The 22,792-nt window shown below is 53.4% G+C and overlaps 1 protein-coding gene across 6 annotated transcripts in view; it reads left to right on the forward strand.

Annotated features, from left to right (window-relative positions):
- Positions 1 to 22,792, forward strand: part of SIPA1L3 (signal induced proliferation associated 1 like 3) — a 234,371-nt gene that overhangs the window by 203,419 nt on the left and 8,160 nt on the right. For 5 of the 6 annotated variants that reach the window (XM_024733750.1, XM_024733745.1, XM_024733749.1 and 2 more), the window contains 4 exons: positions 4,347 to 4,568; positions 16,080 to 16,245; positions 17,100 to 17,343; positions 22,353 to 22,496. In XM_024733750.1, the coding sequence (XP_024589518.1) occupies positions 4,347 to 4,568; positions 16,080 to 16,245; positions 17,100 to 17,343; positions 22,353 to 22,496 (776 nt within the window). The remainder of the gene's footprint in view (positions 1 to 4,346; positions 4,569 to 16,079; positions 16,246 to 17,099; positions 17,344 to 22,352; positions 22,497 to 22,792) is intronic. The other variant, XM_024733748.1, reaches the window with a different exon arrangement.

Consider the following 22,792-nt stretch of genomic DNA (forward strand, 5'->3'; position numbering starts at 1 on the left):
CGCACAGTCCACATTCACACACCTGATGTCTCACTGGCCAGAAGTAGGTCGCAGACCTACCCCAGACCCATTGCAGACAAGTGGCATCAGCCATTCAGGATTTGTGCCCTGGGCTGGGCGCCAGCCAGGTCACCTTCTTTAAGGGTGAGTACAGTCAGCCTTCATTTACAGGGCAATGGGATTAGCATGACACCCAGTGCCTGCCACAGGCCTGAGGGGGGGGCGATCCCCTCCCAAAAGAGGCAGTGGCTGGAGCCAGCTGGCAGACACAGAGGCAAAGGGTGTTCATCTTATTCCCTTCCTCTTTTCTTCAATCATCTCTTGTTTTTTTCAGCTCGTAAAAGCTGAACATGCCTGATGACAAGGTAGAGAAATATGTACCGTAGAAAGTAAAAGTTAGGGTTAAAATCAATTAGGATATATTCGTAGAGTGGGCCCTCTGCAGCTATTGAAGGGAGAGGGGCTTGTGTGGACTGACACGGAGAAGTCTCCAGAGCACCGTGTTAAGGTTAAAGCCAGGTGCAGAACAAGCTCAGGATAGGCTGCCATTTATGTTACAAAGGAAGGTTGTGCTTGTGTGTACTAGGCTCTCTGTTGAAAAAGAAGAAAGGGGGAGGGGCAAGGTTGCCTCGAAGGAGACTGAGGTGTCAGATGGCACTTCCTTTCTACCCTGCACCTTTTATATGGTTTCATTTCCCCCATCATTACTATTTCCAGAGGTAATCAGTTAGTGTACACTCCCCCATAGATTTTTCTCCAAACCTGTACCAGCCCAGATCTTTCACATATTTTTGGCCATTACCCAAAACAAAAAGCATTTTATACTACAATCCAGCATGGACATCCAGAATAAGGTTTCACAAAACCACTTATCCGTACCTCACAAGAGGTACACTGAAGTTTTTCATTCTAGTCTATTTCTTTCTTATTTTCCTCTTAGTAACAGTCAAGATCCACTAAGTTGATTTCATGACCCACAGTTGGGGAAAAAAGTGTACATTTCCTTTTCATAAAAAGATCCCCCCAAAAAAAGCCCAGTAATCATATAGTATACATACATTCTTTTAAAAATAAATTTATTTATTTATTTTTGGCTGTGTTGGGTCTTTGTTGCTGCCTGCAGGCTTTCTCTAGTTGTGGCCGAGGGGGGGGGGCGCTGCTCTTTGTTGCCATGCGCAGGCTTCTCTTGTTGCGGAGCACAGGCTCTAGGCGCGCAGGCTTCAGTAGTTGTGGCACTCGGGCTCAGTAGTGTGGCGCACAGGCTTAGTTGCTCCATGACATGTAGGGTCTTCCTGGACCGGGGCTCGAACCCGTGTCCCCTACATTGGCAGGCGGATTCTTAACCACTGTGCCACCTGGGAAGCCCCCTATATATACATTTTAAGAGAAGAAAAAGCATGCTTTACACAATGGCTTTTTTCCACTTACTGTAGCTCAGACATCTGTCCTCACCCATAAACAGAAATTGACCTCATTCTTCGCACTGGCTGCATAGATTTTGATCATATGTATGTGCTTGGAACAATCTATTAATCCCCAGTTAAAAGACATTGAGTCCATGTCCACGTTTTCTTGATTACACACAGCATTGCAGTGACAATCCTTGGGCTTTTCTGTGGTGTGGATTTCTGGGAGGTCAGATCTGTTAGACTAAGGCTGTATCTCCTTCAGGTCTCAGCTCAGACACCATTGCCTCATTGGGGAAGCCCCTGACCACCCCAGACAAAGTCCAATCCCGATGTTACATGCTCCATGGCTCCCTGGACATCCCTCCACCAATGTGCAACCTTGGGCCTGTTAGTAGATGTTGCTGAATTATAGAAAGTATATATAAGTCAGTCAGAGCTTGCTTTTTTAAATCCAGTCTGACAACCTGCCTTAGAATTGGGGTGTTTCAGCATTCACGTTTAATGAAGTTACTGATAATGATTGGATTTATTTTTGCCGTTTTCCATATGTTTACTGTTTTTCTTGCTCCTCTTTTCTTCCTTTACTGCTGCCTTTTGTGTTAAATAAATGCATTTTAATGCACCATTTGGATTCCTCTTGATTTTGGGGACTATTTTTTTTTTAGTTGTTATAGTATGTGCCTTTTCAGTGTAATTCAGATGAATACTAACTTAATTCCAATAAAGTATGGAGACTTTTTTTCCAGTATAGCCCCATTCCATTTCCCCTCCTTTGTGCTATTTCTGTCATCTATATTATTACATCCATACGTGTTATTAACCCAACGGTATAGTGTTGCTATTATTGCCTTATACAGTCTTATGTTTAAGGAAGTTAAAGAAGAAATAAGGAAACATAAATCTATAGAGCTTTTTATTCTAATCCACAAATTTACCATCTTGGATCCTTCATTTCTCCGAATGGATTCAGGTCACCATCTGCAGTCATTTCCTTTCGGCCCAAGGACTTATTTTATTATTTATTAGGCAGATGTGCTAGCAACGAATTCTCTGAGTCTCTGTTTATCTGGGGGCATCTTTACTTTGCCTTCCTTTGTGAAGGATACTTCTGCTGGACATAAAAATCTTGGTTGACAGTTCTTTCTCTCAGCACTTTGAAAATATCATTCCATTCCATTGTTTCAAATGACAGGTCGGCACTTAATTGTATTGTGCTCCTCTGTATGTGATGAATCCTTTTCTCTTGGTGCTTTCAGGGGTTTTGTCTTAATGTTTGACTTCCACCTGTTTTTCTGGATGATGTCTTTATATTGATCCTGGTGGGGATTTGTTGAGTTTCTTAGATGTGTAGATGAATGTTTTTTTGTCCTGTTTGAGGAGTTTTCAGCCATTATTTCTTCAAACCTTTCTTCTGCCCCTTTCTCTCTTCTCCTTCTGAAACTCTCAGTGAGCATGTTTCGATAATGCTTGATGCAGCCCCAGAGGTTCCACTGCGGCAGAACCTGCCTGTTCACTGAGCTGGGCAGAGCCCCCAGGCCACAGTGTCAGATTCCCTCTGTTCTTACCTGAAGTTCAGTTTTTCAAGCATAAAGGATACTTGGATTCTTGCATGCCCTTGGTCAGTTTCCAGAGTGCTGAAATGATTGTTTTTGTCGATTTTGTGCTTTGGGGGAAAGAATTTGCCAATCTCCTCATTCTGCCATAGTCAGAATCCCACCCCTTCAATATTGCTAAATTGACCTTCAATAAGGATTTATTGACTTGCACTCCAAGGACGTTAATTTTCCCATTAAAGACCTCTTACTTGAAGTGGAATTGGAATTTTATTTAAAAGTTTTAAAAGCTGATTCGCCTCAGTGGGATCAGCAGTTGGGCCCCCACGAGTCGGGTCCTAGTTAACAGCGTGAGGTTCGTTGTAGCATTAACTTCACAGGAATCCAGCATTTGGGATATCGAGCTGTGGTTTTAGATTAGATCAGCTGGAGTGGTGTCCGTCGTGTAGCAGCGCGCAAAAAATATTTGAATGAAGAGGCGTGGCAAGGTATAAGTTAAAAAAAAAAAGAAACCCGTAAGTTACAGAGCAAGTTATTAGCACAATCCCAGTTATATATAAAAACAATTCTCCCACCCCTCAAAAAAAAGCTCCTGTTTTCTGGTTATATGCACTTTGTTTTTGTGTTTATTTGGTTTTGGCTGCAACATGCAGCTCATGGGATCTTAGTTCCCCGACCAGGGATCTAACCCAGGACCCCTGGCGGTGAAAGTGCTGCGTCCTAAACCGTTGGACGACCGGGGAATTCCCAACACGTGTGTTTTTGTTTTTGCGGTACGCGGGCCTCTCACTGTCGTGGCCTCTCCCGTTGCGGAGCACAGGCTGCGGACGCGCAGGCTCAGCGGCCATGGCTCACGGGCCCAGCCGCTCCGCCGCATGTGGGATCTTCCCGGACCGGGGCACGAACCCGTGTCCTCTGCATCGTCAGGCGGACTCTCAACCACTGCGCCACCAGGGAAGCCCCACGTGTGTTTTTAATCATAAGAAAGGGTTAATTAAGAAGGAAATAGAGCAAGCCGTAAACCACGGTCACATCCAGAGACAGGCAGGTGGGACCCCCCACCTTCAGCTGTGTAGGTTGTGCCTAGGAGACAGGGAATCTCTGGGGCGGGGTGGGAGCATCCACCCATGGGGGGTGACTTTTTAGATTCACATAGAGGTACCAACTGTGCTAGAAGGGCATCCCTGGGGTGGGATCGGGACTATGAAGGCAGCTTTACGTTTTCTCCACGTAGACATCTATGTATTGGAATTTTCCACAGCAGTAAAGTACTTGCATCTCTCCTGGGTGAATGAAGTTTTGTTTCCCAAGAGGAAATTTAAACAGATCGGTTTTTCAAAAAGTGGGATGGAATTGGCTTATTTCTCTCATTTTCACATTGCAGCGACATGAGCTCGAGGGCCAGCTACCCCACTCAGGTTCACAAGACCGCCAGTGCAGAGACCCCGCGGCCCTCACAGCTGGCCCAGCCCAGCGCCTTCCAGCTCTCCGCCTCCGTCCCCAAGTCCTTCTTCTCCAAGCAGCCCGTGCGCAACAAGCACCCAACGGGGTGGAAGAGAACAGACGAGCCCCCGCCACGGCCGCTCCCCTTCACTGACCCAAAGAAGTAAGTGCCTGGACGCCCGGTGAGACCCCAAGCTCGGGCGTCTCGGGGTGGGGAGGAGGGTGACACCTCGCTCCCTCATTCCTCAGGACACCGTGCCAGTCTACACACTGGGAATACAGCTGTGAACAGGCGGACAGGGATCCCTGTCAGCTCGGGGAGCTGACAATGCCTGTTGGGGAGGCGGACAGCAAATAGGGTAACTAAGGAAAGCATGCAGCAGGTCAGGTGGTGGCTAGCACTGTATGGCATGTAAATGAAGGCTGTTCCAGGCAGAGGGAACAGCAGCTGCACAGACCCTGAGGCAGGAGCACGCTTGGTCTGCTGGAGGAAGGCCAGTGTGGCTGGGATCATGTGAGCACGTGAGGTCAGAGAGGCGATGGACACAGACCGGGAGGGTCTTGTGGGCCCCACATAAGGGCCTGGGCGTCTGCTGTGAGTGAGGGGGAGCCACGGGAGGATCTGGAACAGAGGAGGGGCGTGACCTAAATTGGGTGTCCACAGGGTCCCTGTGGCTGCGTGCGGAGCACGGCCTGCGTGGGGCAGGGAGACCAGCGAGGCGCTGCTGCGATGGTCCAGGCAGGAGACGAGGGGCCTGGAGCAGGATGGAGGCCAGGGAGGGTCAAGAGGGCGGTTTCGGGAAAGATTCTCTGACGTGGGAGCAGGCAGGCTTTGCTGGCAGATTGGCTGTGGTGTGAGAGAAAACGAGGTTGAACATGATCCCAGGTCTCGCAGCCTGAAGGATGGATGGACTCTCCTCGGGCTGAGACGGGGACTGAGTGGGGAGCAGGCTCAGGGGAGCTCAGAGCTCAGTCCTGGACAGGTTAAGTTTGCAACTAGAAGACGTGGAGGAGGCAGTCGGGTAAGGAGTCTGGAGCTCGGGGGAGAGGTCAGGCTGGAGAGAGAAATCTGGGCGTCATCAGCATAAAGGCACGAGGCTGGAGAGGAAGGGAGGTGTAGGACTCAGCCTGAGACCCCTCAGTGTTCATACGAGGAGGAGCCCGGGGTGACAACTGTGAGCCGTCAGCGGGACGAGCCCGGTTGAGCCTCACAGAGGGGACTGCAGGGTGCGGGAGAGAAGGCAGGGCAGCATAGGAGGCAGCTGGTTTGCGGCATTTTGCTGGGAAGCGAGAGAGAGAGCAGAGGAGTCATCAGTGAAGACAGGGTTTTTGTGTTTCCAAGTTAGAACGTGATGATACCGAACATTTATCGAGTACTCACTTGTGCCAGTCTTGGTTCCGAGCTCTCGTCCGGGAATTTGTTCACCGAATCCTCCTCAACAACAGCTCCGGGAGGTGGACCTGTTATTCGTCCAGTTTTACCCATGAGGCACCTGAGGCCCAGAGGCTCCGAGCTGGGAAGGGACGGAGCTTGGATCAGAGCCTAGGAAGCTCGGGCCAAGGCTCCTCTTCAGTTGGGTTGGGGGGGGTCTGCCCTCCCCCATCCTGTTCTCAGTGATGTCCTCTTTCATGACCTGGTTGGGGCCATTCAGATGTGTGCTGGCACAGAGCTCCTAAGGAGAGAGGTGTCAGGAGACAGAAACGGGATCCCTGGAGATGTGGGCAGGGAAGCAAGCTGAGAATCCAGTTCACGCACCTCACTAACAGCTGGGGGCACCCGGAAAACTAGATTTGGATCCTTCGCTCCCCTGATTAAAACCTCCAGTGGCTTGCCCCACTCCCAGGATTAATGGTGAAGGCTCACATTTACAGAGCACATATATCGTACCAGGCACTAGGGCACTGTGTGCTTTGCCTAAAATCCCACCTGGACCCTGCATGACCCGCCCCGTCACCCCTCTGCCCTCATCCCCTCCCACTCTCGCCTGCACTCACTCCACTCCAGCCACCTGGCCTCTTCCCACTCCTCAGACTTGCCAAGTACAGGCTGACCTCAGGGCCATTGCACTGGCTCTCTCTGGTCCCTGGAATGCTCTTCCCCCACATCTTGTGGCCGTCTCGGGGAGGGGAGGGGTTTGGTCCAATGCCACCTCCTCAGACGGGCCTTCCCAGCCTTCTGTAGCCCCTGCCGTCATTCTATCACTGGCTTCTGTTCCACTGCTGATTTCTCCCACTGGAAAACAGGTGACTCTGTCTTGACTTGTAGCCACCTGGCACTGTGTGGGTGCTCCCTCAGTGAATGGAAGGTATGAGCCTTGTATCTCACTTCATTCTCACTGTAACCCCAAAAATACAGTAAGGCTCCCACTTTTCGGGGTGGCCGGAGGGTCAGGCCCTGTTGACCCCACTGTGCTCCTCCACGAGGGCAGCTCCCCTCGCCTTCCCTGGCGTGTATGCTGTTCCTCCTGCCCAGGTCCCCCCCAGCCCCACCTGGCTCACTCCTGCCCATCTGTAGTTTGCTAGGGCTGCCATAAAAAAGTACCGCAGGGCTTCCCTGGTGGCGCAGTGGTTGAGAGTCCGCCTGCCGATGCAGGGAACACAGGTTCGTGCCCCGGTCCAGGAGGATCCCACATGCCGTGGAGCGGCTGGGCCCGTGAGCCATGGCCGCTGAGCCTGTGCGTCTGGAGGCTGTGCTCCGCAACGGGAGAGGCCACAACAGTGAGAGGCCCGTGTACCACAAAAAAAAAAAAAAAAAAATAGTATCGCAGACCAAGTGGCTCAACAGCAGAAATGTATTTTCCCAGAGTTCTGGAGGCTGGAAGTCGGAGTCAGGGTGTCAGCAGGGTTGGTTCCCTCTGCGGGCTGTGAGGAAGGCTCTGTTCCACGCCTCTCTCCCAGCTTCTGGTTGACTTGCTGGCAATCTGGGGGATTTCTAGGCGTGTAGGTGCATCACCCCAATCCCTGCCTTCGTCTTCATGTGGCCTTCTCCCTGTGTGCGTGTCTCTGTGTTCACATCTCCTCTTTTTATAAGGACACCAGTCTTTAGATTAGGGTCGATCCTAATTGCCTCATTTCGCCTTGATGACCTCTGTAAAGACCCTATTTCCAAATCAGGTCACCTTCTGAGACACTAGGGGTTAGGACTTCAACATCTCTTTTGCTTGGGGGACCCGTAACACCACCCCTCAGGTCTCAACACAGACACGCTGTCCTCGGAGAAGCTCTCCCATCCCCCACACCAGGCTTATCCCTCCCCCTGACCCCACGCTTCTTCCCTTCCTCAGCCTCTGTCCCAGGGCACATCAGGCAGTCGTTTCCTAGAGACTTGCTCCCTCCCTGTCAGCCCACCAGACTGAGGGTTCTGGGAGAGCAGAGACACCCAAGCCCCATCCAGGGCCCAGCACATACACAGCAGGTACTCAGAAAACATACCTGGATACATGACAGCTGTAAACAAACAGCAGCCCCCCCTTTCCCAACATAAAATCCAAAGAAGGCTTTTTACATATGTATGTGTGTTGTATAAACATGTAAACTAAATATATAAAATACTGGGGGGACACAAAATAGTTTCATGGTTTCTTATGTTTATTAATTTAGTTACAGATACATTTTAAAAATCATATGCATAAAATAACATGTTAATTTAGAATTCATGCTTTTGTCCACACGCTCCCATTTCGGAAAGCTGTTTTATTCAAACTCTCCCTGAGCATTTTGGAGACAATATCTTTGTCATTTAAAGACACTTCTGAGTCACCTAACCTAGTTTTCCAGAAAACATTGTCTTTACTTCCAGCTAAATTATTTGAGGCTAAAAGGTTTTTTTTTTTTTAATCTGTAATTCTGTTGCTGAAATTTTATCCCAAGGCAAAAGAACTCATTTGCATAACTTATTTACCTACATTTTCTGATACCTCCCCTGCCAAGTACTGTCATAAGCCCTGTACCTACTTTAACCCATTTAATCTTCACTACAGAACAATGAGGTATAGGTACTTTGTATCCCATTTTCCAGATAAGAAGAATCGAGGTACAGAACGGTTAAGTCACTTGCCCAAATTCACTCAGTTAGTTAAGGTCAACAACTGCAAATATTATGGTTGTTGGTTTTATAATCTGTCGCTACAGGTCACCACATATTATGAGATTATCCCCAAAGGAGTAATTACCAAATCTGCCTCCTTTCTCATTGATTCTGGTCAGGGACCTAATGCATCCCCAGAGGAATGGAAAATGGCTGCGGCCGACACGGGGGCGCTGCCTTTCAGCCAGGCTGCTGGCTAGGGCTGTACAACCTGGCCGCATTGATCCTCCCGGCCACTTCCAGAGGAAGAGGCCGAGGCACAGCCAGAAGTGCGTAGCCCAGGTCACCCAGCTGCAAGTGGCAGAACCAGGATTCATGCCCAGAAAGATATCTACCAGAGCATCTCATCTTAGGAGAGACTCAGGGAAGACTTGCTTGCATCCAAGGCAGTGACGTGCGTTTTCTGAAGACTGACTTCTTGGATTTGGGCACGTGGTCTGTTAAACGAAAGACAGAATGAGCTGGTGAAGGACAGAGGGGATACTGAGGGGATCGAGAGCACCTGCCACGGAAGGTCCCTCACCTCGGCCCCTCTGCTGCAGGCCCTGGTCAACTCTGGGGGACAGGCCAGCAGCTCTCCCTCGGGAGATGGCTGGACAGCCCCGTTTTGACCGCTTTGTCCCAAGACACTGAATTTACTGGACTGCCTTCTCCCAACCAGGAGAGGAGCAGAACAGCATGGGGGTCGGGGTGGGACTCGGCTGCTTACCCCCTCCTAAACCCCTCAGTTCCCCTCTCTTTAAACTCGCCTGACAGTCCTCCCTACCTCCCAGCTGTGAGGATTTCCTGAGTTAATCCACGTGAGGACCCCAGCACCGAGGTTGAGCTGCACAGGGCTTAGTGGTGAGGGACGACTAGGCCGATGGGTTGCCAGGCTGGAGCCCGCAGAGCAGGAGGCAGAACCAGTGGCCCTGCGTCCTCAGCCGTCCTGGGCACCTCCTCCCCGCCAGGCTGGTCTCAGCCCAACCGAAAGGCTGGCGTGTTGCTGCCCTGCTGGCCCCCATCCCTGCTGGCAGGCCCAGTGAGGAGGGGGCAGGCCCTAGGGAACAGCCTGTTTGTTGCCTTAAGGTGGAGTGGCGGTTGGGAGGCCAACCCCCAGGTCACGCCTGAGGACCCAGGCCCTGAACGTCCTCATTCTTAAGAAGGGCAGCCCTAGGGCTTCCCTGATGACGCAGTGGTTAAGAATCCGCCAGCCAGTGCAGGGGACACGGGTTTGATCTCTGGTCCAGGAAGATCCCACATGCCACGGAGCAGCTAAGCCCGTGCGCCGCAACTACTGAGCCTGCACTCTAGAGCCCGTGAGCCACAACTACTGAACCCGCATGCCACAACTCGTGAAGCCTGCGTGCCTAGGGCCCATGCTCTGCAACAAGAGAAGCCACCGCAATGAGAAGCCCGCGCACCACAGCGAAGAGTAGCCCCCGCTGGCCACAACTAGAGAAAGCCCGTGCGCAGCAACGAAGACCCAACGCAGCCAAAAATAAATTAATTAATTAATTTTAAAAACAAGGGCAGCCCTGCCTCATGTAGGTCCACTGAGGGGATGAGATGAAATGATGTGTGTGAAGGGCAGCCTGGGGCCTGAGAGAGGGTGAGCGCTCAGGAGGTGAGCTTTGCTGCTGCTGCAGTTACCACCCCTGCAGTCAAGAGCAGTCCCCCGAGTCAAGCCCACAATCCCACTCTGCTGTCACCGTTTCAGAACGTTGCTCTCAGAGCATCAGTGCTCCCACCGGTAGAGCGATGGAGGTGATGGAGGTGATGGCCGTGAGAAAGGAGAGTAGCCCCGTGGGACACACCAGCCCCAGAGCGAGGCCCCACATCCCCCAGAGCCGCCGTCACCATGTTCCACGCACACTGAGCACCGTGTTCATCGTGAGCACATCTCGGGCTGCTCAGCGCATCAGGCAGACGTGGGTTCTGCGTGTCCTCCACTCACTGCGCCTCGGTCCCCCAGCCTCAAAAGGGGAAGACGGGAGTGCCTACCTCCCAGAGGTGGCGTGAGGATGCAGTGAGGCATAGGGAAGTGCCCGGTCAGCCTCGGCTGGGCTGACAGGCACTGGCATCTAGTGGTTGACACCTGGCTTTTGGGCTCCCTCCTTCCTCGAGTTTAGGGGCCCTGGGGCCAGCTCAGTGCAGCCACGGAAGGAGCAGCATCCCCACCCCACGGCAGGGTTGTCCCCCACTCCCGCCGGCCTCTTCCAGCCATCCTTCCAGGAAAATCCACCTGCTGCCTGAGATGCAGACCTGGTGAGTGTCCTCACCAGCGAGGTTGGCAGAACCCCCAGCTCGGGCTGGCTGACAGTGGTGCTAATTAGCTTAATTAACCCGGCCCCGAGGGAGCCGCTCCAGTTGGAGGCCAGAGCTCCAAGTCAGCTGGGATCGGGCCCAGACAAGTCGGAGCCATTGGTCGCCTTCCACTCCTGGCCCTTCTGTCACGAGAGAAAGAAGTTGCTGTTGTCCGGGTCCTAACTGCAGAGCCTTCTTTGTAGGTTTTGTCTTCCTTTTTCTTTTCTAATGTGAGTGGTTTAATTCCGCAGTGTGGCAGATGCAAGTTCAGACGACGTGAGCAAATTAAAGGCTCTGTCCAATGCTGTCAGTCAGAACCTTGAGAGAAGGTACCTCCTCCTGGATGTTTTTTTGTTTTTTTTTTGTTTTTTTTTTGTTTTTTTGGTACGTGGGCCTCTCACCGCCGTGGCCTCCCCCGCTGCGGAGCACAGGCCCCGGACGCACAGGCTCAGCGGCCATGGCCCACGGGCCCAGCCGCTCCGCAGCATGCGGGATCCTCCCGGACCGGGTCACGAACCCGTGTCCCCTGCATCGGCAGGCGGACCCCCAACCACTGCGCCACCAGGGAAGCCCTGGATGTTTTTTTGCATTTGTGTTTTAGAAGGTAAAACATGCACAGGATAAAAACCAAACTAGTGCAAAAGGGTTTGCAGTGAAAACCAGGCCTCTCTCCCTTCCCTGGCCCCCTGCCATCCGGCTCCCCTCCCCAGAAGCAACCATTGTTTCATTTATTCTGCATCCTTACAGAAATGTTCCGAACATGACTGAGCACACGTGATTGAGTGTGCTTCCTTTACGCCCCTTTTTATTTATCCATGTGGTCACCTCCTGTCTGTGCTCCAGCCTTTTTCCACTTACTCTTAGCTCAGCGACAGTTCCGTATTAGTACATAGAAGTTGATCTCATTCTTTTTAGCAGTCAGAGAATAGTCCATTTTATCCTCAGAGGTCATTAGGTTTAAGCATTTACGGAGACCAGAGATCTTGAGAAGAAGGAAAAAGATCAGAGATGCACAAGCCCAGTTTGGTGTTTTGTGTTTTTTTTAACCTGGAATTAATGCCATTATAAATTATTGCTTAAAATTTTCTATTTAGAAAATACATTGGGGGACTTCCCCGGTGGTGCAGTGGTTAAGAATCCACCTGCCAACGCAGGGGACACGGGTTTGATCCCTGGTCTAGGAAGATCCCACATGCTGCAGAGCGACTAAGCCTGTGCCCCACAACTACTGAGCCTGTGCTCTAGAGCCCGCAAGCCACAACTACTGAGCCAACACGCCACAACTACTGAAGCCCGCATGCCCTAGAGCCCACATGCTGCAACTACTGAAGCCTGCATGCTCTGGGGCCCACGCACCACAACAAAGAGTAGCCCCCACTCACCACAGCTAGAGAAAGCCTGCGTGCAGCAACGAAGACCCAACGTAGCCAAAAATAAATTAAAAAAAAAAAAAGAAAATACATTGGAAAATTCTTTCAGAAGAAAGCGAATAAGGGCAAAAATGATCAGTTTGACTCTCCAAACTGAATTTTATCATACTTTTTCTCTTTAGACATGTCCCAGCAGCCCACTAACGGTGTCAGCCATGTGGAACTTGCGGTGGATAGATAGGTACGGAGTTGAGGGTCAGGGGAGAAGGTTCTAGCAGGATTTCTTCCCGCGAGCCAGCCTTCCGCTGTAGAACTAGGAGTCCTGGAGGTCCTGGGAGCTGGGAAGGCAATTTAGCAAATGAACCCAAACAGAGCAGGGAAGGAATAGTTATGTTCTTTTGGCTTGACTTTTTAGAGTATAGAGAGTAAAGTATCTCTATACTTTTTCCTGTTTTGTAAAAGTCATTTAAGCTTGTTGGAAAAAGAAAGGAGAGAGTAAGGAAGGTTAGAAGGAAGGAAGAAGATGGGTAGGGAGGTTGGCTGGTTGGTTGGAAGGAAGGTTGGTTCCATGTGATACACATTTAACAACTAATTTGGAGTGCCTGCAATGTGGCAGGCCTTGTTCCCAACACTGGACATAGAACACAGAAGGCTCTGAGTCAGGTGGGAGGAGTGGAACCACAAACACAAGCACACAGAACAAATCATCGTGAGGTGGATACAGTGAAGAAGTGGCACAGGACTGCGTGTTGGGACTCACCTGGGCTGGGAGGGAGCTCCAGAAGGTCAAGTGGCCAGGGGAGGTGAGAAGGTGACAGTTGAGCCAAGCTGGATGGATGAGAAGCTGCCATTCACGGGGAATGCTGGGGAGGGCGCTCTAGGCAGACAGAGCAGCCAGTGCAAAGGCCCTGAGGCAGGAACATGCCTGGCATGTTTAAGGAACCTTGGGAAGCCTGTGTGGGAGGAGATGAGGGCTGAGACCGGGCAGGACAGATTGTTTCGGACCTCGTGGGCTGTGGTGAGGAACATTTTTAGAAAGTGAATCCCCACATATCCACCTTTGGAGCTGAGACTTTGGTAAACTTCAGTATACCAAGCTAAGCTGTGTGTGAGTTTTGTTTTCTAAAAATGATTTCGCACCATAAATGCCACTTCTTTATTCCCATGTCATGTGGACCAACTCCACTTCTCTTCAGCAGCTAGATAGTATTATTCTGTGATGCCACTGTCCCTCCCTGTGGGGCCTCGCCCTTCCCCTGCTGGCCAATTCTGTTTGCTCCAGAGACAGGACCCCATGAAGTGTCCCCACACACCAGGCACACATGGGTCCCCTTAACACCTGGCACATTAAAGGCCACACTCCCAGATGTAGAACTCCCAGGGTAGAGAAAGTGCACGTTTTAAAGTTTTCAGCAGGTCATTTTACACCCCTCACAGAGGGGAGCCTCGGGGACAGCGCCGGTTTATTGCGGTGGATGAGCTGGAGGCCCGGCCTGCTCCCTCACCAGGTTGATGGGCTCAGGCGCGCCCTGCGCTGAGTCACATACTCTCCTTGTGCAGAGGATTCTGGGAAATGGCAAAATCAAAAGGGAAGAGGGAGGGGTGAATCCCCTTCCAGCTCCCAAGGGAGCAACATGTACTCTGGGGTATATACGTCTCTTTCTCTCTTTGTATCTCTATTTCTCTCTTTTGGATAGAATGCTTTTCCTTTGCCCAAAGAGCATACTTCCCTAATAATGACAGAGCCAGAATTACCCTAGACCTGGAATTCTCATTTGAGAAGGAATACGACCTAACAAGAAAAAACTTACTACCTTTTCTTCCTTCCTTTGTTAAAATCCCAAGGCTGGCAGCTGAGAAAATGAGAAAAAACATAGACTTCAATCCCCTCAAGAGCCCAAGATATCTTATTTCTTCCTGGGTTCAAAGATTCTTTCTCTTTCTTGAGTTACAAAATGATGACGTCTAGGTGCCAGCTCTAGTTTTTATATTATTATTGTTATAACACATGATTATAGCAAAATAAATTCAGACAGTTCAGAAGGGTGTTGGTATCAGATGAAAAGTAAAAATCTCATTTTTCCACCTCCTAATAAGACTCCTACTTCCCAGAGGTAATCGTTCATAATTTCTTCCAGAATTTTTTTTCAGCATATTATTAAACCAAATGTGATTATATTCCACATACTGTACAGCTCTCATATGCCATCTCTATGGTACAAACGTGACCGCCAAGTGTGATCGTGACACCGTGGGCTCTGAGGCCTGGTGGCCTTGGCTGGCATCCTGGCTTCTCCATTCATAGGCTGTGTGACTTTGGACAGTTACTTTCTCTCTCTGTGCCTCAGTTTCCCACCTGTGAAATGGAGATGCTAGTAATAGTGGCTCCCAGGGAGGGCTGCTGTGCAGATTTCACAGGTTAGCTCACATGGAGCCCTCGGGCTGGTGGATCATGCCTGGTGCTGTGCTCCGCTTAGCTGTCGTTATCTCTTTCCTGGGGAGTGGCAACACCTCAGGGGAGGGATCTGATTTTCACTGGGGAAGTAAAACCTGATCCCAAAGGCTGGGCCGGAATCAGAAGGCAAGAGGAGATCTCAGGGGAGGTCCCAGGAGTGGAGGACACAGAGCCCCCAGGAGCCAGCCTTGGCCAGGAGAGGGCCAGGGAGCCGGGGATGACGGCCTGCGGAGCCAGCGGAGGGGATGGGAGCAGCAGGAGAGGACTGTGTGCAGCTCGGGGTGCCGGGCAGCCTCAGGTAGACAGTTATAAGAGCAGCTCTCATTTCCCCATTGTCTGTTCTGTGAGGTGCTGGCCAAGCGCTTTGCAGCAAACCCCAAAATGCTGTGAGGTCAGCGTGTTTTCCAGATGAGCAAACCAAGGATCAGAGAGGTGGTGTGACTTGCCCAGGGTCCCACAGCAGGAACAGGTGCAGGTACCCCACGTCTAGATCCTCCCAGCCACCCCGTGATGTGTGAGCTGTCTTACCCCATGTGGTGGATGAGGAAACCAAAGTTAGGGAGATCTGGTGCCAGGCCCTGGAACACTCAGCCCAGGGGTCTGCTGCCTTTGGCCCTGCACTTGCCCAAAGGGACTGGTCCCTTTGGGGGATTCTCCCTCTGTGGGACCCCATCCCTCTTCTGTGGTTGGAACCCCTGGTCCAGGCCACCTCAGTCTCCCACCTGAACGACTGCCTCCCTTCTTCACTGCCTCCCTGCTTCCATGAGGGTCACTTTTCTGTCTGAGACCCTTCTAAAATACACATCAGGACCTAGCACTCACCACATCAGAGGCTCCCTAGATGCAACCCCAAGTCCCCTCTGTGGCTCATGAGTTCCAGCACATCTGCCCCAGCGCCTCCCAGGCCTCACCTCCTACCCCTCAGCTACTCATCCCCACCGCTCCGCAGGCTCACCGAGCCTGTTCCCACCTCACAGCCCAACACTTGCTGTTCCCTCTGCCCTGTGTCCTCTTCTACATACCAGGTGGATTCCTGCCTTCCTCTCCAAGTTTCTGGTCCGATGTCATCCCCTCAGAAAAGCCAGCCTCCATCCCCAGCGATCCCTATCCATTTACCCAGCTTTATTTCTCTTCACAATACTTCTCTCTACCTCACATTATGGGGTCTCTGTCTTTGTTCATTTATTCATTGTCAGTCTCTCTGACTGGAGTCAGCTTCACGTTCACCGCTGTATCCCCCCCTCCCCCCGCCGAGAACACGCATGGCACAGGGTAGGTTCCCAGGCAACATCTGTGGGATGGGCGAGTAGAGAGAATAAACCAAGTCTCTCCTGTGTCCCACTTTCACCAGATGTTGTGGAGAAGCTGCGGTCACTCGCCCAGTGGCGGCCAGCCTTCCCGGGTCAGGACAACCTTGAGAAGCAGCTTGAGCCTCCCGAGACCCCTCTGACCTTGACCATGACCCTCTCATTACAGGCAGGTGGACAGCAACACCAAAAACGTCTTTGGGCAGCCGCGGTTGAGGGCCTCCCTCCGAGACCTCCGCTCTCCCCGGAAGAACTACAAGTCCACCATCGAGGACGACCTGAAGAAACTCATCATCATGGACAACCTGGCACCCGAGCAGGAGAGAGACGCCAGAGTACGTAGAGGCTGCCCCGCCCCTGCCCCCCTACACACACACACAATCAGACAGGCTGGTGGGGGGAGGAGGACTGCCTCTGCCTGCCCACCGCCTCTGCCCGCGGCACCTGCCGGCCTGTTTGGGTGTGTGGCTCCGCAGCCAGGAGTCAGGACGTCGAGCTGGTCAGGGGCAGGATCACAGCGTGAGCCAGCCTGGCAGGCTTGCAGGGGATTTATCTCCACCGTAGCTCACGCGACTGGACCGGGATGCTCTTACTGGCTCTCACGTCCTTCTCGTGGAGCCCAGGGTGGAAGCAACCCCCACCCCCGGACCACAGGACCAGGAGTGCAGGAGTGGGGCCCAGGGGGCATTTAGGCTCTTGTGACCCAGGGGTGGGGGGGCCAAAACAGCAGGCGTCCTCAGTCCCTTCACACACGCCCTGCTTCTTTTCCCTCTTGTCCCTGCCTCCCTCTTGTTGGCTGCGAGCTCTCTTGTGGGGACCTGGGTGGCAGCAGTCTCTCCAGGGTTCCCTCCCACCAGCCTGAGCTCTGGGGGAAGCCAGCACTCTGTCCCGCGTGGTCCCCACCAATGACTGGCTCTCAAGCTCCAGCTCGGGTCACCCTGCCTTCCCTGACCTCACCTGGAGCTGGAGGGTGGGTCGGCCCTCCAGAATAAGGTGGGCTGCAGAGGGGGTAGGAGGGATCCCCAGGAGAAAATTGGAGTACATTGACCAAAAAGGGAGCAGAAATGGTTGGTGGTTGGGTAAAGACCGCAGACGTCCAGGACGGGAAGAAGCCCCTGAGGACGGCGGCCCTGGCTGGGCCTGGCCGTGACCACGCCTGGCGTCCCGCCTCCCATCCCTGTCTTGGCAGCAGTCGCCACAGAAGAGCCTGCAGCGGACGCTGTCGGACGAGAGCCTGTGCAGCGGGCGTCGGGAGCCCAGCTTTGCCAACCCTGCCGGCCTGGAGCCGGGCCTGCCCAGCGACGTGCTCTTCACCAGCACCTGCGCCTTCCCCTCCAGCACGCTGCCCGCCCGCCGCCAGCACCAGCACGCCCACCCGCCCGGCGGCCCCAGCACCATCCCTGCCACCGGCAACGGCTTCCCGGAGAAGAAATGTGAGCCCGGGCACCCAGGAGCTGGTTGAGGGTGAGGGGGTGGGAAGCAGGGGGCACGAGCACACAGGTCACCTAGAGATCAAAGGTTAGAGATCAAAGGCTGGGGGTCGTCAGTGTCACAGCTGACGGAGGGAACCGAAGTGCACGGGAGCTTCGGGGGGCCCTGATGACTGAGCACCGGGTGTCACCCACAGAACAAGGGGTTGTTGGCCAAGCATCAGGGGTCTCCTGGGGGTCACCTAGGAATGGGGGCACCCAAGGACTGGGGTCATCTGAGACCAGAGAGAGGGTGTTAGTCTCTCTAGGTGTCTCCAGACTGGAGAGCTCATCACTAGGGTCCTGACCCCGCTTCCCCAGCCCCGTGTTCCAGCACCAAGCAGATCGCCTCGTGAATATTCATTTACGTAAGTGACGTCCCCCAGGCCTGCCAGCTCTGGAAGGGAAGGGGGTACAGGGGTGTGACCAGCATCAGCAAATAATTACTGAAGGGGGCGCTGTGCACACGGCCTCCATCAAAAAGCTGTGCGCTGGCTGGGGTTGGCCGTACCTTCAGCCCACCCTGTAATCCCTTATCCACAGCCCCAAAGGCTCTGAAACTGAAAGGCCAAGCAGAAGTTTGGGCCAAGCTCACTGGGCAGCAGTGCTCGACCTGAGTGGATGTGAGGCTGTTTATGGTCCTCCTTCACCCCACTTGGTGTGAACGATCAGTTGCTTCGTTGAGGAGCGCTAGTGTGTTGAATAGGGGTACTGCCGCCCTTTCTGGGTGTGTATGTATGTATAGCGCATCATACTTTATCAAATCCCAACGAATCTTGACTTCAGAGATGTGTCCACCCCAAGGGTTTCAGCTGAGGACCTGTGGCCCTGTAGCATCTAGATGGAACCCTTTTGTACATTGCAGGGGATGGGTTGGAGGAGGCTCTGGGACTTTTTTGAGGGGCTCTATCTCCCCCCTTAAAATTCTTCCATGGCTCCCCATTAACCTAGTATCTGGGTCCATGCTCCTTGCCTGGTGTTTTGCCCCATGGGGGGAGCCCCACCTCAGTCCCTCCACTTCACAGTACCCTCCCTTAGATCCTTCTGTCCCCCACTCTCTCGCCTCAGGGCATTCCACGTGGCTGGTCCCTCTGTTGGCCACGCTCTTCCCCTAACCCTGTTCTCGATAACTAACTCCTGCTTCTCCTTCAGGGCTTTGCTCAGTTATTGCTCTGGAGGCCTCCCTTAAGCTCCAGCCTGCGTCATCCCTCCCGTCTTAAACTCCAGAGCACCCGGCCTGCCCCTCCGTTGCCTTCGTTCCACGGATGTTTCTTGAGCACCTGCTCTGGGCCGGGCTCTGCTCTAGGCACGAGGCACACAGCGGGAGCGCGTCAGAGCAGCCCTGCCCTTGTGGGGCTGAGCTTCTTGGCAGTTCCTCTTGCAGCTTCACTCTGTGTCTCCTTCATTTGCATCTTGCCTATACTGCCCTGTCCGTGCTGCAGGCAGGGCCCAGCACATAGTAGGCATTTGACACACCATGAGGAGAAGGCAAGAGGGGCCAGGGCAGGGGTGATGTGCACAAAGATCACAGACCCACACAGGGCAGACAGAATGCCCCTGAGTAGCTCTGCTTCATCCTTTCAGTCTCACCTAAGATGCCACTGCCAGGACGTTCCTGGCAGTCCAGTGGTTAAGACTTCGCCTTCTAGTGCAAGGGGTGCGGGTTCCATCCCTGGTCGGGGAGCTAAGATCCCATGTTAAGACTTCGCCTTCTAGTGCAAGGGGTGCGGGTTCGATCCCTGGTCGGGGAGCTAAGATCCCACATGCCTTTGGGCCAAAAAAATAAAATAAAATAAAACAGAGGCAATACTGTGACAAATTCAACAAAGACTTTAAAAATGGTCTGCATCAGAGACTTCCCTGGTAGCGCAGTGATTAAGAATCCACCTGCCAGTGCAGGGGACACGGGTTCAACCCCTGGTCCAGGAAGATCCCACGTGTCACGGAGCAACTAAGCCTGTGCATCACAACTACTGAGTCTGCACTCTAGAGCCCGTGAGCCACAACTACTGAGCCTGCGTGCCATAACTCCTGAAGCCCGTGTGCCTAGAGCCTGTGCTCCACAACGAGAAGCCACCGCAGTGAGAAGCCCGTGCACAACGAACAGTAGCCCCCGCTCGCCGCAACTAGAGAACGCCCACATGCAGCAACAAAGACCCAACACAGCCAAAAATAAATTAATTAATTAATTTTTTAAAAAATGGCCCACATCAAAAAAAAAAAAAATAGATGCTGCTGCCTCCAGGAAATCCACCTTCCCCAGCCAGGCTGCCAGGCTGAGTCAGACGCCTCCTCTGGGCCCCCACAGCCCCCTGGCTTGCTCCCATCCCATCCTGCTCACTCTGCCTTATGTTTTCCCATCACAGCCCCACTCAACCGCAACTAGAGAACGCCCACATGCAGCAACAAAGACCCAACACAGCCAAAAATAAATTAATTAATTAATTTTTTAAAAAATGGCCCACATCAAAAAAAAAAAAAATAGATGCTGCTGCCTCCAGGAAATCCTCCTTCCCCAGCCAGGCTGCCAGGCTGAGTCAGACGCCTCCTCTGCCCACCCACAGCCCCCTGGCTTGCTCCCATCCCATCCTGCTCACTCTGCCTTATGTTTTCCCATCACAGCCCCACTCACTCCGGGCTGTCACTGTGTGGGAATGAGTCTGTCTCCCCTGTTGGACTGGGGGCTCCCTAAGAGCCGGGTCCAGGTTGTCTGGGTCCCTACGGGGACCACAGCCCAGGGCCCTCTGTCTCATGAAGCACACACATATACCTCTCTTTGCCCGTCTGACTCCCCTGTCCCCCTGAACCACAGAGAGTCCCATCTGGCCTCAGTGTGGCCGGGGGCCCTGGGCCTGTCCACCTCTCCGTGCCTGCTCGAGAGCCCTTCCCAAGCCACGTCGGGGCTGAAGAGATGCCATCAGCCAAGGCCTGGGCTTCACGGATGAAGGGCTCTCCATGCCAAGGAGCCTCTCACAGCAGCGCCCGCTGATAGCTTGCTTGGCTGTGGCAGCTGCTCCCGCAACCCTCACCCGCTCGGTAGTGAGATGCTAGGAGGCTGGAGATGGAGAGCGTGGAGGTCAAGGGCTCGGCATCCTTCCTGCCCTCATTCATTCCCCTGAGCTTTCATTCACTGGGCAACACTTACTAGCACCGCACGTCCTGAGAGCTGGATGGCCCAAGTTTGTAGCCCAGGTCCTGAAGTTACAGTGGTAACCTCTCTGTGCCTGTAAAAACGGGGGCAAAAACAGTGCCCACTTCACTGGGTTAATCTGAGAATCCAACAAGTTCTTCATGGAAAACACTAAGCTCAATGCCTGATATGCAGTAATCGCTGAAAGAAAAAACAGTAGCTGTTCACGTATTTTTCTGTTAGTGTGCCGTCACCAGGAGCGAGTGTTCTAATCTGTCATCAGTCAGGTTTGTGCCTCTGGACTGGAGAGCAGCGTTAAAATAGGATATTAACAGGGCCCCTCTGAACACCAGAGCCGTGTGGGGTTGGGCTTAGAGCAGGGTCAGTGTCAGACCCCACGCGTCACACCCAAGTGCCACCACTGGCGAGCGTGAGTCTGCATGCAAGGGAGCTTCCCACTTGGAGTGTAGGCTGCCCCCTCTGCCTCACAGGGTCATAGCAGCACCTCCCTCCCGGCTAATTGGAGGTGGGACTGTGAGATGATCCCTGTAACACCCAGCATGGTGCCCGCAGAGAGGACACGCTCCTTGGGGACATGGCTCTTCCTGCCTGAATCACCTCCTGACCTCTGTGCTTCGCTGTCCTCCTCTCTCCCCTTCCCTTTAGGGGCTGTGAGGCCTCGGTGAGCTGAGGCCGGGGGCCTAAGCCCGGCGCGGGGGACTCGCTCTGTCTCTGCAGCAAATGCAGCTGTTGCTGCGGTGCTTGTGCCATCTGTCACTTCCAGCACCCTGAGACTCTTTCTCTGCCCAACGTGGCATACCTGAACCGACCAGGTCTCCCCACGGTGACCCTGCCACGTCTAAACATCATCCATACGCTGAAGCGCCCCACATTGTATCTGCAGCCTGGCACTCGCTCCTCCACTCCAAAACTCACGTGGCCAGCGCCCCACGGGTGTCTGAGGCATCTCATACGCCCCCAGAAACTAACTTTCGATCCCACCCCCAGCCTTCCCCGTCTCGGTGCCAGCTGCAAGATCTTGAAGTCATCCTGGACCCTTCTCTGCCTCACGCCCACATCTACTCTCAGGAAATACTATTGACTCCACCTATAAAATAGACCCAGGATCCGTCCACTTGTCCCTGCAGCCCCACCTGGTCCTGTCCGCCCTCATCTCACTCCCTGGACCATCGCAGGGGCCTCCCCTCTGCCTCCCTGCTCCCCGCTCCCCCCGCCTACCGTCTGTCCCCCACACGAAGCCAGAGGGACCCTCTGGACACCTGTGACAGGTCACACCCCTCCCTGCTCAGGGCCCACCTGTGGCTCCATGTCACCCAGGCGAAGAGAGAAAGTTCTCATCATGGCCCACAGGGCCTCACACAGTCCAGCACTGTCACCTGTGACTTCACCTCCCACTGCTCTCTGCGTCTCCTTCTGTCCCAGCCACGCGGGCCCCCTCAATGTTTCTGAAACCTCGAGGCATGTTCCTGCCTCAGGGCTTTTTCCTCTGCCCAGAATGCTCTCCCCCCAGGTGCCCCCGCCCCGCCCCCCTCCCTTCCTTCAGAGCTTTGTGCAAAGGCCATCTTCTCAGCGAGGCCTCCCCCAGCACCCTAAAATCGTACCTACGTAAACATCCAACGCTCCTACCCCCTTACCCTGCTGGGTGTTTTCCCTGGCATTTATCATCTAATAAATATAATGTACTGGTTTAATTATACATTAACAGGTATAACAGTTACATAATGTTACATAATTGTATATGAAGTGTAACATAATGTGTTCATTTCTTTGTTTCTCACGCGTTGTCACTCACCCATCTCCCCTCTCCGCTGTCCCCACCCAGCCACCATCTCAGCCTCCGAGCTCTCACTGGCCGATGGGCGGGACCGGCCCCTGCGGCGCCTGGACCCAGGGATGATGCCGCTGCCCGACACGGCTGCTGGCCTTGAGTGGTCCAGCCTCGTGAACGCAGCCAAGGCGTACGAAGGTAGGCACCTTCCACCCAGGCCCGCCAGATCCCTACTCCCTTCTCTCTGCTGGAAGGATCCACGGAGGGTCTTGGGGCTTTGAAGGGGGACACACTCGGGTTCCAGAATGAGGGGGAGCAGGGTTCACATCCTGCCCTGTCCCTTGGTCACTGTGCAGTCCTGGGCAAATGTCTTCATCTGTCTGATTCCCCCAGTTACCTTGTCTACAAAACGGGGATGAGACTGCACCCACTGCCTGGAGCCGCGGGGACGAGTCTGTGTGTGAAACGTGTCGGGCACAGAACGCGCTCTCAGC

Source organism: Neophocaena asiaeorientalis, unplaced genomic scaffold (genome assembly GCF_003031525.2).
Source record: "Neophocaena asiaeorientalis asiaeorientalis breed wild unplaced genomic scaffold, Neophocaena_asiaeorientalis_V1.1 scaffold280, whole genome shotgun sequence".
Classification (NCBI taxonomy): domain Eukaryota; kingdom Metazoa; phylum Chordata; class Mammalia; order Artiodactyla; family Phocoenidae; genus Neophocaena; species Neophocaena asiaeorientalis.